The 15,541-nt window shown below is 41.9% G+C and overlaps 1 protein-coding gene across 1 annotated transcript in view; it reads right to left on the reverse strand.

The window, feature by feature from the left end:
- Lonrf2 (LON peptidase N-terminal domain and ring finger 2) overlaps nt 1-15,541 on the reverse strand; it is a 42,173-nt gene that overhangs the window by 23,718 nt on the left and 2,914 nt on the right. Inside the window, exon 2 of the mRNA XM_021155427.2 lies at nt 2,503-2,621. Coding sequence (XP_021011086.1) covers nt 2,503-2,621 — 119 coding nt within the window. The remainder of the gene's footprint in view (nt 1-2,502; nt 2,622-15,541) is intronic.

Here is a 15,541-nt window from a genome sequence, read left to right on the forward strand (position 1 = left end):
TGCTTGTTTAGATCTAGTTTCATAAGTTAAGAGACTAGATTTGGAACCTTCTCCTTTAATAGGCGATGATAATAATATAAAATTTCCTCTAAGAATGTCTCTAATTTCATGTAAAAAGCTAAATGTATAATGTATCTTATCATTAATTTAAATGTTGGACAATTCCCTTTTGATTTCTTCTCTGTCCAAGGATTGTTTAAGAAACAAGTTGCAGATACATAAAGATTTCCTAGCTTTTATTCCGTGTTACCTTCTAATTTTAGTTGTTTTGAGAGAACCTTCATGTGACGATGTGAATATTTTTAATCTTAATACTGTTTTGTGCACACTGAATCCACTAGGCATTAAATGATATGTATGCTATATAGTTAAAGGCGGTGTTTTACAAGTGCCAATTAAGTTGAGATGACGTCTCCCAGTGTGTCTCAAACATTCCTTTAGTGTCTTCTGCTATACTTTGAGATCATATGGCCATTTAACGTTTGCATACTCTGTGTTTTCAAACTACATTTCTAAGCCATTTAAATCTTCCCATGTCTTCACACTTAGCATGAATTTCTAGTAGACTCCATTTTGTGGGTGCTGCTTCGCAGGCACACTGATGTTTTTCCTTCCCACTTTGAATAGGCTGATCCAATGTTGACTGGCCTCCATGATTCCTCATGAAGTGTCAATTATCCATCTTGCTGTTCCCATGGTTACTGGTCTCCATGATTCCTCTTGAGACATTAACTATCCATCTTGCTGTTCCCAAGTTGAATGGCCTCCAGGATTCCTCATGAGATGTCAACCATCTGTCTTGCTGTTTCCCCATAGGCCATGCTTTCTTGATACATTCAAGACTCTTAACAATTCCAGCTTAAAGAGCAGACTGATTGTGATTTGAGTTTATTTTGAGTGGTTTCTTGTTCATCTTGTGAAACTGAAATTAATGTTTCCTGCTAAATTTGAAAGCCATTATCTTTCCAATTTTTCTTCTCCTCCTGTGGTTCCAACTGAACATTCATTATACCACTTTATAATCCCACAGAACTCATTTATTTTTCTTTCTGTTCTGTTACTTAGATTGGGTTTTCATTTTCTCTGTGTCTATCCTGTATATCGTCTTCTGTGCTATTCACTTATTTACCAACTCGTAACTTCCAACTGTCATTTTGAGGTCAGTTTCCCTGTTGGGTTTCTAGTTACTCAAAAGTATCATATTGTTCTCCAATTCTTTGGATTTAATTTCATGTAACTTTTGAACTTATCTATACAGGATAGACATTTCTAACCCCAAACTGTAAAACTAGAAATTTTCCAGAATGCAAAGCATCTTCAGCAGGGGCTTGATGTCACCAGCAGAGTTCCTTTAAGACATAAAGCTTTGTTTCATGCACAAAACTTTAAAAATACTGTATGAAGTCATATGAAAGTTTTAATTACTTTTGTATATAAAGCATCAAGTAACACCTTGTCTTTGCCTTGAGTTATATCATTATATCTGGGACTATCCTCAAAATATGAAAGTCCCTAAATCAAAATCCCTAAATTCATCTGCTCCCAGGCATTCTGAACAACGATTCTGAGACTGTGCTGATGGCTCACCATTGAGCTAAATAGTATACAGAGTAAAGCGCATTAGCAAATAAATAGCAAGGGAAAAGCATTATCTGAATCCAGGAATAAACTTGGTCTGATAAATTAGATTTAGTATGAAATAATTGCTAAATTCAGACTACTATAAGATAGAGAAGATATGCACTATCTTCAGGTGCCTCATCACAATCATGCTAACTTATGAATAAAATACCATGACCTAGGGCTGGGACCAATGTCTTAGCTGTACAAGTGTGAGGACTTGAGTTCTGATCCCAACCATCCATGTGGAAACAGCTGGGAGGGTGGCATCCTGTGAGGGGGACAGGAGGACCCTAGGGGCTTGCTAACCTACCAGCCTATCTAAGGAGTGAGCTCGAGGCTCAGTGAGACCCTGAATCAGGAGAAGCAATGAGGCACACATCTCAGTGTCTCTGGCCACTACCTGTACCTACACAGGTGAGTATGACAGTACATTTGCACATACATACACTATGTACACACACACATATATACATACTCACACATGGTCACACAGTGCATACCCACACTCCCACATGCACAAACATACTTACAAATACATATTCAAATACACATGCACTCCCATGCATGCACAGCCACATACACATACATACATACATACATGCATACATGCATACTCACACATGCACACACAGTGCACACACGCATACACAATTCCACATCTACACACACATTCTCACATATTCTAACACACACTCCCATGCATGCACAGCCACACACACATACATACACTCACACACACTACCCCATATGTACACACATACTCACACATACTCACACACACATGCATGCACAGAAAGACAGACAGACAGACAGACACACACACACCATAACCTTAATCAGACAGATCATCACTAAGGTCAATTGACAAGCATAAATCACCTTGGTCAGGAGAGGTTCCCTCTGACAAACTGCCTCAGCATCCTGCAGGGCTTGATCATAGTTCTTCATGGTTAAATATAACTCAGCTCGCAACAGCAATAATGAGTTGTCATCCGGGGCTGGTAGACAGGAGAAATATAAATGACTGCATTTTAAAACACATTGTTTCCAGCCATTAAAAATACTGTTAGAAAATAAGCACAAAGAGAAATCCGAGGCAACTCCTCCCGGTGCTCATAGGTAGAGTTCACTCGTTAAACGGGTGTAAGTTACAGCGTTTCTTTCAGGAAAACAGAAACAAATCTAATCAGACTTCGGAATGCATCAAGAAAAACAAACTAACACGTACTGTTCCTTTAAGCACACTAGTGCAATGTCCAATAATAAACCAAGGACTTAGCCCAATAATCCAAATCTAAAATGCTTTAGAATCTGAGCTTCATGTTTGAGGGTATTTCAGACTTTGGATTTTTAAATTAGAGGTGGAAGACTTAAAAAAGAGAAAGAGAGCCTTTAAAATGTGAAACACTTCTAGACTCGACGATTTTGTACATATTCCCTTAAATACATTTCATGGGAAGCATGCTAAGAGATTCACACTTTAAAAAATATCAGAGGCATCTGTGAGATGGCTCTGTCAGTGAGGTGCTCGCCATACAAGCATAAAGACCTCAGCTTGGATCCCAGCACTGAAATAGAAAAAGAACAGGGCAGGTGCACTGGAACACGCCTGCAGTCACGGCACTGAGGAGGTAAAGCAGAGCTTGGTCCTCAGTCGTGGACGCCTGGATTCATGTGAGAGAAACAGCTGACACCAATGTTTATCCTCCACATTCATATGCACCTACACTGTACACACACATGAACACATACCTAAGGAAGGGCTCCACTAGACCTGAGCATGGTGAGCACGGCTCCTCCCCTCTGCCTTGGGAAAAACTGTTAGATTACATTTCTAAAGCTAGACCCCCCCAAGATCCATTCCCTTATTTAGCCACTTCCTCTTCCTGAGACTGACTACCAAGGTCCAGCCGTCAAATTATTGAATACCAGCAATCAGAAGCCCCCTTAGGCTCGCCTAATTAACATGCTCAATTAAAATTAAATACCTGGGTTTCTCCTTGTACCTTTATAAACTGTCATTTGCCTATGGGCTATGTCTGTCTCATCTCTATCCAGAGGTGGTCCTTTGTCTCCTCCTCCTCTCTCTTGCTGTTTTTCTCTTCTTCCTCTTCTTCTAGCTCCCATCTTTGTCCCTTTGTCCCTGACCCTTGTTCCTCTGAAGCAGATAGATCTCCTTGTGCTGAGAATTTGGTCTTAGGGTGTCCTGTGCAGACACTGGTCCTTTTGCATACATACATGCCACACACCCAGAAAATTCAACAGAAGAGTAAACTGTCAGGACCTGTATTGAGTCATGTCAGCTCCTGTAAGTAACATTTCTGTAAGTAACCACAATAAAACTCACTGGTTCAACAATCTGGACTTTGTCAGTGTCTGTCCTTTGGTCTGCCATGGGCTACCTATTTGTGGTGAGTAGGGGTGTGTGTGTGTGTGTGTGTGTGTGCGTGTGCATGTGTGTGTGTGACATTTTCCCAGGAAAAGTCTTCCCAGCTCACTCTTGTTTCTGGTAATACAGGTCTATTATGGAATTCTTTGGCATAGAGAGAATATTTCTCTTAAGGTTCAAAGACCTTCCAACACCAACGTCAAGTGAAAGTGTTTATGTTAGTTCTGATCCACAATGAGACCTTAAATGTTCCATCTTTGATAATGTATACATGGCCGCCATATGGTCTCTGGAAATCAAACCCAGGACCTCTGTAAGTATATCCAGTGCTCTTAATCTCTGAGCCATTGTATTTTTTTAAACAACATTTTCTCTATTCTTGAGAATCTACATATGAATACAGTAGACTATGATCATATCCACTGTCATCTTCCTATTCCAGCTTTATTAATATCCTTCCCAGGTTCATGGCATGAACAGGCTGCAGTGACAGTTCTCCTCCCCACACCCTCTCACTCCCCCTTAGGATACCTTTTAGAAAACCTCCAGCCGCTACGCCTGGCATCCAACCTGAAGGGCTTGAGACTTGTTCACCTTTGCATTCAAACTCAGCCTCAAGACCCCTTAGATAACTGATACAAATGGCCACTGAATGGCACCTAGATCCCAATATTATTTGAGACTTTCACAAATGCTGCAGCTGTAGGGGAAATGGAAGGAGATTCCGTAGGTTCAAGCTATCTCTTACCTCTACTCCAAACCATTTTTCTGTCCTTCCTGTTCCCCGACAAAGCTCCTTCTAGCTATGAAGTCTGAACATCGTACCCCAGTTGGGAGATGGGAGTCACGGGAAAGCTTTTGTCATAACTGTCCATCAAGCATGAGCAAAACACCAAGTATACACCCTGCTCTCTTAACTCCTGGGTGTAGACAGGATAGAAGATGTGCTCTAACACTCCTCAAAGATCCTTTCGTCCCTAGATGATACTGATTCGTCCTCTCTGCCCTCATGGTCATTTCATCGCATTTCAGACTTTAACCTCCACACATCAGCTACCTAACAGCACACTTCCTGGCTGCTTTAGAATTCTGGTTGTGTGTCCCTCCCAGGTCAGACCATCTGTAGCCTCACCCACTGGACTACTTGACCCTCTATAAGCCTGCCATTTACATCTGAATGTTCATAATACCTTGATCTTTGCAGCACTTGAGTTTATGACTGCCTACCTGCAGGTTGGTCTTATGCCCTGCTGTTCCTTTTTCAAAAACTAGGGGTGGTACCCAAGGAAGAGCCCTTGCCAGTTCCTATCACAGGGCTTACAGCAGTCTGCAAGACAAATGAGTGGTTTAGGTCCTATCCTTTCTCACAGTCCTGGGTATAACCACCTGAGCAGTGGGTGGGACTAACAGGGCTCCTAGCTATTCACTATAGATTTTCCTCTGAGGGCATCCAGTGAGTAGCTCAGACCACCCTTACCCTCCAGAGCCAAACAGACTCACTGGCTGCCCTAGTGCTGCAAAATCAGCAAAGATTACATTTACTAATAGCAGAGAGAGGTCATCTTTGTCGCTTCCTACGGGAGGAATGTTGCTTCTGTGTTACACAATCATCTGATATGGTCAAAGACAAGACTGGACAAGTCCAGGAAGATCTCCAAAACAAATGCAGGAAACAGTTCAATGCCTGTGGCCAGTGGATCACTGACAGTTAAAGTAAAACTGGATGCTGCCTGTCTTAAGTCCCCCTTCCCCTATCTTTAATCCTACTAGCCACACTCTGCCTTATAGACTTCTTGTCTAGTTTTCTTCAACAACGGACCCAAAGATTTCTAACCAGAATTTTAATCAGTTGCTGTCACAGGATTAGTAGCCCCTGGCTATAGAGCCAGAGGCCTGTGCCTGCCAATCATATTCGGATACTGAAGGTCAAGTTAGATCCAAGTTAGATCCAAGGACTTCGATGCCCCCAATCATCAGGAAGTAGTCTAATGATAATGCCTTCCAAAGCTGTGGTTGTTTATTAATAATAAACAAAAAAGAGGAGAATATAGGGCAAAAGGTCTGAGCCCACATTTGGGATTGAAAACCTACCAAAATTCACCAATCAAAAATCCCATTAATCCCTGAGCTCAAAAATCCCACCAATCTCTGAGCACAAAAAAACTGACCAATCCCTGAGCTCAAAAAACCCACCAATTCCTAAGCTTGCTCCAGTAACTCCATCAATCCCATCCCCCCACCCCCTGCAAGTAGAAATCTCCCCCACCCCTGCAGAAACCCTCAATAAAGCCTGCCTCCTGTTCAGTTCTCTGCTGCTTCTCAGAGGCATCTTCTCACCCTTTGTGCTTTCCCAATAAATCTCCTGGGTGGGCTTTGCTGTGTGGTTTGACTCTGTGGTATTCCTTGGTTTCTGACTGCCAGGATGCCTTTCCTCTCAGAGCTGTAAAAGTTACAATGTCCTCCATGTACATATGAGCAACATTATTTGGGCTGAGTGGGTTATCAAAAAGAAAAGAAAAAAAAAGAAAGAAAAAGAAAAAAAGAAAGAAAACATTTTGAAAATTGAGAATTTTCATTATCTAGAAGGCATACAATTAATTCTTCTCATAGGACCTGCCTTTAAAAAAAAAGCCCATTGTTATACCAGAAATATCACTGTAGACTAATAATTCCTCACTGAAAGATTAGGTAAAAGTTCCTTAGCTGTACAATCACATGCATTTTGATGCCTCTCCTTTGGAGGTTTTCAGAAATCTAATGAAAGATGCTACTGGAACTACAAGCTGAGCTTCAGAGACCAATCCATGGGTCCTACACCCTGTGCCCACCGTGTTCATTTCTCTCAGATCCTGGCAGTTTGCCAGCTGGTTCCCTTGGGTTTTTTTCACATAGCCACATTGTGTGTAGACAATTTACTTTCTGCTACTGTAATGTTTCCAACCCTTCCCGTTCAGTCTCTTGCTGTGACATACTGAGATTGATCCTCCCCCTCTCTCAGTGGGGATTAAATCAGAGCCTCATTGCCACCCACTCTTAAGTTTAAAAGACTATGTATGTCTAGAGCTGGGGAGATGGCTCGGTAGTTAAGAGCACTGGCGGTTCTTCCAGAGGACCTGGGTTCAACTCCCAGCACCCACATGGTGGCTCACAACCATCTGTACCTCCAGTTCCAGGAGAGGCCATACCCTTTTCTGGCATTTGACAGCACAGCAGGCACATATGTGTCAAACAGCTAAGGTGGTGCCATTTTGTCCTGACTTTATTTGGAGATGTTCCTCAGTCTTCCATCCCAGCAGCCACAGGCACCACGGAAGTGTTTTTGATGAGACTGTCCATGCCCTGCCCATGCCCAGATGTATTAACCAGAACAACTGATGTCTGTGCCAGCTAAAACATAAAACTGAAATAAATAAGTGTGAGTGTAAGTTAAAGGTAACTGTCATGTAGTGGCTGGAAAAATACCATTAAGCTCTGTAAAAATACAGATGCTGTTCCTACCCTTAAAAAACCTGATGTGATTGTGGGTTCTGACTTTAAAAAATGCTGAACACTTGAGTTTCTGCACCAAGAGGCTCTGAGAAATGAGTTCTTGGTCACCAACTTAAAAAAATTCATATGCTTCTAGTTGGTTTAATTAGTGTGTTCTTCAGTAACTCCCGCACATGGATCATTCCACATGCCTGTAAAACATCCATCCATATAAAATCTTAACATTAAAGATTACATCCAATCACTGATAAAATTAGCCAGGCTACCTTCAGTCCTAGATTCCTAGCGCGGGGTGCTGTGTTCCAGGAGGAGGCTGCAGAATCTGAGAGATGGAAGTACTGTGTCTTCCTCAACCTGTTCCAGTGGATTATGCTAAGAGAATTGTCTGATGCCGAATCATCCTCATATTCTTAAAGCAGGCTGCTGGACTCCGGTACTAAGGCATTCACTCAGGATTTCTCATCTATGCACATGCATAAGATCGGTTCACACATCTTATCTCATAAAAGGAGATGTAAACGTTCCTGTGGTTTTCTATGGTCTGGGATATAAAGGAATCAAGCTCTGAAAGTCTTCTTGCCTTGCTGGAAGACGACAATCCCTCAGCAACATTGCAGCTTCTTTCAAATTAGTCATTCACGTCACTCTTGTGCTTCTTCCTGGGCCAGTTCATGACAAGTGACACAGCCCTCAGATGCAACACCTGGATTTGAAATCCACCATCCCTCTGCTTACACTAGCTATAGGCTAGCTTCGTCCTGAGGTCGACTGGGTTAAGGGTACCTCTCTGCTCTTTCAGATCACTCTTCTCTTCCGACAAAGCCTTAAGGTTTACTCTTCCCATTCCAAAGGCTGCTTTTCCTGGAGTCCAAAACTAATGAGATTCACTTCTCAACACAGACATCAAATGAATCAAACCATGTTCTAATCGGGGAGACTTAAACTGATGAAGCCAAGGGAAACAATCTATAAACCACTCAAAGATCAATGGGAGAGGAAGAGCAGAATTTAATTCTTTTGTGTGGAGGGGGTGTATGTCAGAAATCTTACATGCACATCTGGCAAGTCACTGACCCAAATTTCAGAAGGGTCATCAGTTAACTCCCCTGTAAGAAGGTGTCAGGAGGCCTCCTGAGACACCGCCTGTGAGACAACCAGAAGAATGTGTATTTTTTATTTCGAGTTTAGTTGAAGCCCATCCTCCGGCTGCTCAGAGTGAGCCTGCATGGTGACGAGCACAAGCAGGATGGAGTCACTGTTCTGCTGTCAAGGCTGTTAAATGTGTGAGACAGGCAGTGCAGAGAACCACAGTATTTAGAAGAAGTTCAATTAACCAACATCTAAAGCCGTAGAACTTGTGTTGGGTCCCCGGGGACGGCAACGGTGAGCAGCAACACTCTCAAGAGCTGCCGCCTCAGGGTGATGGAGGACTGACTAAGTCCACATCTTAAATATGTATTTTGAACTTTTACTTGAGTAACCCTGAGGTCACCACCCAGGCCATTCTCAGGACAAGTTCATCGGGCGTGCTCTCACTTGGCAGATCCCTGGTAAGAGTGACCACCATTCTGACTCAATCACTAGCAGATGATGCAAACACCTTCCAGTCATTTCAGACTTCTGAGGAATTTGTTGCGGTTAATTTCTGTTTTCTGTTTGTTTGTTACAGACATAATCATCACTGAACTTCCTATACTGACCTTCTATATTCAACACTCTTGATAATTCTCTTGGAATTTCTGGTAGTTCTGCTGTGGTGTGCTGATAAGGCACCTGCAGGTGACTTTTAACTTTTCCAATCTAACACTGTTTTTATTTTCCCCTCATGGTACTGGCTAGCACCTTTAGTTTAATGCTAGGTATCAGACGTGACAGTGAGCACCTCTGTCCCTTCTTTAGGAAGACTCCGTTTTTCATCATAGGGGAACTCGGTTGTTACATCAAACCTGTCATGACTCCACAGATATTGTGGGCATTTCTAAACTTTTATTCCTCGTTCTCTATGGTGTTTTAAAGATGTACCACAAAATTCCCCCCCCCACCACCACCCTTTTTTTAAAAAGTGTGTATGCCAGTTGGTCTACAAAACTTAACCTCTACCTGAGATGTGCTGACCTCCAGGGTTACCATTCAGTTCAGCGTGGGGATATTTTTTGGCAGCTTTGCTTGTTTAGAAGCACTGAATGATGCATTGTGTTTGTTTGGTTGGTTTGGTTTTGCCATTAACTTCTGCTGTTAATTCTTTTTTCTTTCCATATTCTTTGAATTCAATTTACTTTTCTTTTTCTAACATCAGAACAGGAGCCAGGAGTTCACAGACTTTAAGCTGACCTTGGTATAACAGTTTTATCCTATTTTCCACGTTTATGTCTTTCTAACTAATGAATTAGCGAATGCAGATATGCACACATCACTGTGCACGTGTGTATGTTGGAAAACAGCTCTTGGGAACTTGTTCCCTCCGGAAGCCCTGTAAGAACTGAGGGTCCGTGTTAGATTGCCAGGCCTCTGCACAAATGATTGATCCACTGACTCCTCTCACCAGCTCAATATAATGCCTTCACTTCCATCCAGGTCAGAGGTTTCCTTATTTTAATCATGATTTCTTATCTGACCCACTTGGAACAGTATGATTGGAAGTCCCTACGCTTACATTGATATTCTGCTGTATTGTTAAGGGGTGTTAAGAGGTAGGGCCTAATGAAGAGATCAGGCCAGGAGGGCTTTGCTTTGATAAACAGGCTAATGAGGTCATCACAGGGCAAGTTAGTTCCCACCATCTAAGCAAGCTCTGTGCTCCGCACTGCATCTCCCCGTGCAATGCCTCTGCTACTACAGAGCAAGTGCCTCAGCAGATGCTAGCTAGCACTTCAATACTGTGCATTTCTTAGCCTTCACAACGATGTGAAATCAATGTCTTTCTTTTTTAAATTGTCCAGTTTGTGGTATTTTGTCATGGCATCCGAAAACAAGAGTAAGAGAAGTGATGTTAAAAACACACTGCCTTGTTCCCAAATGTTTGAAGACAGTGCGCTCACCTGTCGCTTAATTTTCCTTTAAGTTTAGGGTTCAGATAATTCAATCTGCTTAATTTCAATGTATAATATCTGTTGAGTTTATCTTACACGAGTTAGCCTACGCAGCCACAGGCCCATTGTCCTGAACAGGTGCCATGTTCTGCAGATACTCTATTTAAGGACACCTATGAAATAGAAACACCACGGTGTCTTACTCCAACACATACTCTTATCTTCTTTAATTTCCCTGTCTCACCAATTATCCCCCTTTGCTTTTGTTGCCTGGTGTGTATGTCACACACGTGTCACGTGCACACTCAGGAACACTGCCCTTTCCCTGTTTAACGTGATCGTAGATCCTAAACACCCCCAGCCCTCTTAACACACTTCACCTTTAGTTTACCTGATGCTGACTTTGTCACGTCACAGCCCTTTCTGTCTGTCTTTATTTGCATTCATTATCAGTCTGAACCTTCCTGACTTTTTTATCAAAAGGTGTCTGATAGATGAGCACTATATAGCACTACTAGCTTCATCTAGTCTAGTCCAACAACCTTTTACACTTACAGTGTAAAGTAAATCCTCACTTCTCCAAACGTCTCATTTACTCCCTACCACTGTGTTCTTTAAAAAAAAGTTATTGTGTATACATGTCTGGGGAGGGTATTGTCTTGCTGTGCATCTCACTAAGTGCAGCCCATTCCCTTTAGTCATGTGGTCTCTGAGGGCAGAACTCAAGACTCCCCAGGCTGGTGTCTTCACCTGCTCGCTAAGCCATCTCAATGGCCTCTTTATTTCCCTACCTTTTGGATGGATCAGATATTTGTTGTTTCAACTAGAGCTTTTACATTTCAACATTTTATCCTTTTGCCAGTTGCTCAACTGAATACAATATACAAAGTGACCAAGAGAAGTCTCCCGTGGTTACCACACGGAGGCAGCACATTTCCTGCACAGTATGCATCACTCATCCTGGCTCTACACTCCCTCCATGTTTTGCCAGAAGTGAGTTGTAAATGCCACTGAGCATCATCTTTTCACTCATGTGGTTACATTTCTCATCTCCATGCCATTCTTAGTCCTTTCACTTGGCACGCTTTTCTTCAGTGAAGCCTTTCCCTTAGGCCCCTACAGAGCTCAATTCTGATACCAATCATGTCCTTCAGTGCTGCCTGTAGCTTTGGCCTACAGCATCCCGACCTCCTTTCCATTTCTGAAGGGCATTTCTGGTTGGAAGAAAACTTTTGGAAAAGCTTTTTAATTCTTTGCTTATCCTTTGAGGAATCTAAAGATGTCATCCCTCCATCTTCCAGGTTCATTAGCTTTGTGTGGAAGTCGGCTGCCGGTCTTCTCTAACTGCTTTCAAACTTTTCCTCATGTCAGGAATCTCGATTCAGTGAGTCACAGTTTTTCATCAACTACAGGAAAATCTTGGCTTTTCTTTTTCCTTAAGTATTCTCCTGGCCTTTCTCTTCACTCTTCATCCAGGGTTCCAGCTTCATAGACCTCAGAACCTTTGACTGTGCCCACCACCCTTTTGCTGTATTCAACCTTGGTCTCACTGTGATCCAGTAAGGACACATTCTGTTAATTTGTATCTTGGTTTCCTTTGTATTGCTATGATAAAGACCATGACTTAAAGCAACTTGGGGAAGAAAGCATTTATTTGGCTTATATATCCCAGGTCACAGTCCATCGAGGGAAGTCAAGGTAGGAATTCAAGGCAGAAGCTGAGCTATGGAGTGATACTGGTTACTGGCTTGCTCTTCTCTGGCTCACATGCCTTCCCAGGGCTAGCATGCCCACAGTGAGCTTGCCCCTTCTGAAACAATCATCCGTTAAGAATATGTTGCATGGGCTTGTCTACAGACAAACTAGACGGGGTCATTTTCTTAATAGATATCTCCTCTTCTCAGACAACTCTAGCTTACATTAAGTTGACAAAACCCAACCAACACAACTCATTTCTGGGATTTTCCATCCAAACTTCTGATGTGTGCAGTCTGGTTTGTTTATTTTTTAACCCATCCAATTAACTTCTAACGTCAGACACAACCCTAGATTATCTAGTCTTTGTGTGTATGACTGTGGGTATGTGTAAGTGTAAGCATGTGTATATATTTGCGTGTATGTGTGTATGTACATGTATGTGAGTATATGTGTATATATGTGTATGTGTGTGTGCATGTGTCTACGTATGTAAGTATGTATGTGTGTGAATATGTATGTATATATGTGTATATATGTATGTGTATGTATGTATGCATGGGTATATGTGTGTATGTATATGTGTGAGTGTGCATATGTATGTGTGTATGTTGTATATGTATGTGTGTATGTATATATATATATGTGTATGTGTGGGTGTGTATGTATGTATGTATATGTATGTGTATTTGTGCGTGTATATGTATGTATGTATGTTTGTATTATGTGGGTGTGTATGTGTGTATATGTATGTATGTGAGTACATATGTATGTGCATGTATGTGTGTATGAATTTATGTGTGTAGGTGTGTAAGTATGTGTGTGTATGTATGTGCATATATGTGTGTGTAGCCAATTATCTGCTGAACTCATTATCTTTTCATACATATCTTTAACATATGTATTTATTTATTTACATTCACAACTTATTGGTAAAGCCTCTATGTAACGTGGGTGAATGTTATCTTGTCTGTGGAAGAAATCAAGAAATAAGTGTTTGGGACAGAGTGATAATGATTGCTACAAACACAAACTCTCTAATTCCACACATTTGTGGTCTTTCTTATTGTACCAAAACCTCTAAGTTGAGCTAATTCATCACAAAATTTAATAGTGTGTGTGTGTGTTTCTTTGTGCAGTGCTGGGAATCGAACTCATGGCCTCATAAATAATAAGCATTCACACTACCACTGAGCTACCGCCTCAGTCTCCTTTTTCATTTATGACTGCTGAAAATAGAAGTCCTGATTTTCTTTTCTACTCTCTGAATAAACATTAATATGGGCCATATTCAATGTAAGTTGTAATACAAATTGATTGAAATTGTCACAGTTTTAAACTTGTAAACTGAGTTCTAAAATACATACATACATATATATATTCACACAAAAAGACAAGACAAAATTATATAGTTTATGAACGTATCAGAGAGGTAATACACATGTAATTGCCATCCCCAACTACATTCCTGCCCACAGGTTCCCCCCATGCTTCCTCATATCCAATAGTCTCCTTACCCAAAATAACCACCACTCTTACCTCTTACACCCTGGAGTGACTTGCATGCTTACCCTCAAACAATTGGAATCACAGTAAAAATGCTTTTGTGTCTGGTGGTTGTTTCTTTTCTTCTTTTTCAGTTTTTTTTTTGGGGGGGGGGTGAAGTGTGATATAGAATATCGAATCTGACACTCCATAAGCAGCCATCCTAGCCACTGAGTTATAGCCCATGTGATGGTTTGTATATGCTTGGCCCAGGGAGTGGCACTATTAGAAGGTGTGGCCCTGTTGGAGTAGGTATGGCCTTGTTGGAGCAGGTTTGTCACTGTTGTTGTGGCCTTTAAGACCCTCATCCTAGCTGCTTGGAAGTCAGTCTTCTGCTAGCAGCCTTCAGATGAAGAGGTAGAACTCTCAGCTCCTCCTGTACCATGGCTGCCTGGATGGTGCCATGCTCCTGCCTTGAGGATAATGAACTGAACCTCTGAACCTCTGAACCTGTAAGCCAGCCCCAATTAACTGTTGTTCTTATAAGAGTTGCCTTGGCCATGGTGCCTGTTCACAGAAGTAAAACCCTAACTAAAGTTGACAGAACTTGGTACCAGAGACTGGGGTATTTCTGTGATAGATCTGACCATGTTTTTGTTTGGAAAAATGTGGATTTGGGGACTTTGGATTTGGAAAGCTGTGGAATGCTTTAAATGGGGCTTAGTAGGCTATCCTAGCGCGAATATGAGAGTGATTTGAACTGTGCAGACCTGTTCCAAGAGGTTTCAGTGGAGAATTTCAGGTTGTGACCTAGAGATAGTTTTTTGTAGTATTTTGGTGAAGAATGTGGCTATTTTTTTGTCCTTGTCTGAAGAGGCTGCCTGAGGCTAAGATGAAGAGACTCAGATTAATTGCATTGACAAAGGACGTCTCAGAAATGACCATCATAGACTTTGTTCTTGGTTAAGTCTCATGAAGAGTGTCTTGAACACTCCTAGCAAGCTTAGAAAGGAAAAATATAAAATATATGGTTCAAGTATTAAAGGGGCACCAGGAAGTGAAATGGAGCAGAATCCTGTGATCTAGGAGATGGCAGATTAAGGGAGTGGGACTTTGGGGCAAGATCCTACCCAGCTTCATTTAGATCCAGGCATGGTGGTACATACCTTTAATCCCAGAAAATAATGCTAAGTGGATCTCTGAGTTTAAGGCCAGCCTGGGACAGAGCAGGCTCTAAGTGAAGAAGAATTTAAATCCAGACTTGTTGGGCCACACACCTTTAATCCCAGTGTTTAGGAGACAGGCCTGTAGATCTCTAAATTTAAGGTCAATCTACAGAGCAAGTTCCAGGAAAGCCATGCTTAGGCAGAGCAGGAGTCTGAAAACAAAAAGCTGTAATAGAATAAGGGGGCCAGCCATGTTTAACCCCAGAAAGCAGTGGAACATGGCAGCTTCAGCCATTTGGCTCTGGCTTTAGAGTGAAAAATAGAAGAGTCTACTGGGACAATTGAGACTGGCTAGTTTGAGCTAAGAAATTAGTGATGATTAAGAAGAGACCACCATTACTGAGGTGAAATCTTCTGGGAAGTGTTTTCTGAGAGTACATATAAGCTGTGTTCCAGAGGTAACCTCAGGCTGCAGCTGTTCTTGGGAATGTGAAAGAATCACCCAGGTGGTACTGGTTTTGAAGGCATGAAGGGGTCATGGAGAACAACTGAAACTTGGCACTGTGAGAGGCCATGGAGGGCCATTGGTGAAGGTGCAGCCTCATTTGTAGTTGACTGCCCAGGACTGGAGGGGTCATGCAAAGGAGTTGAGGCTTAGCACCATG

Source organism: Mus caroli, unplaced genomic scaffold, assembly GCF_978045245.1.
Source record: "Mus caroli unplaced genomic scaffold, Mus_caroli_1 scaffold_1, whole genome shotgun sequence".
Lineage (NCBI taxonomy): Eukaryota > Metazoa > Chordata > Mammalia > Rodentia > Muridae > Mus > Mus caroli.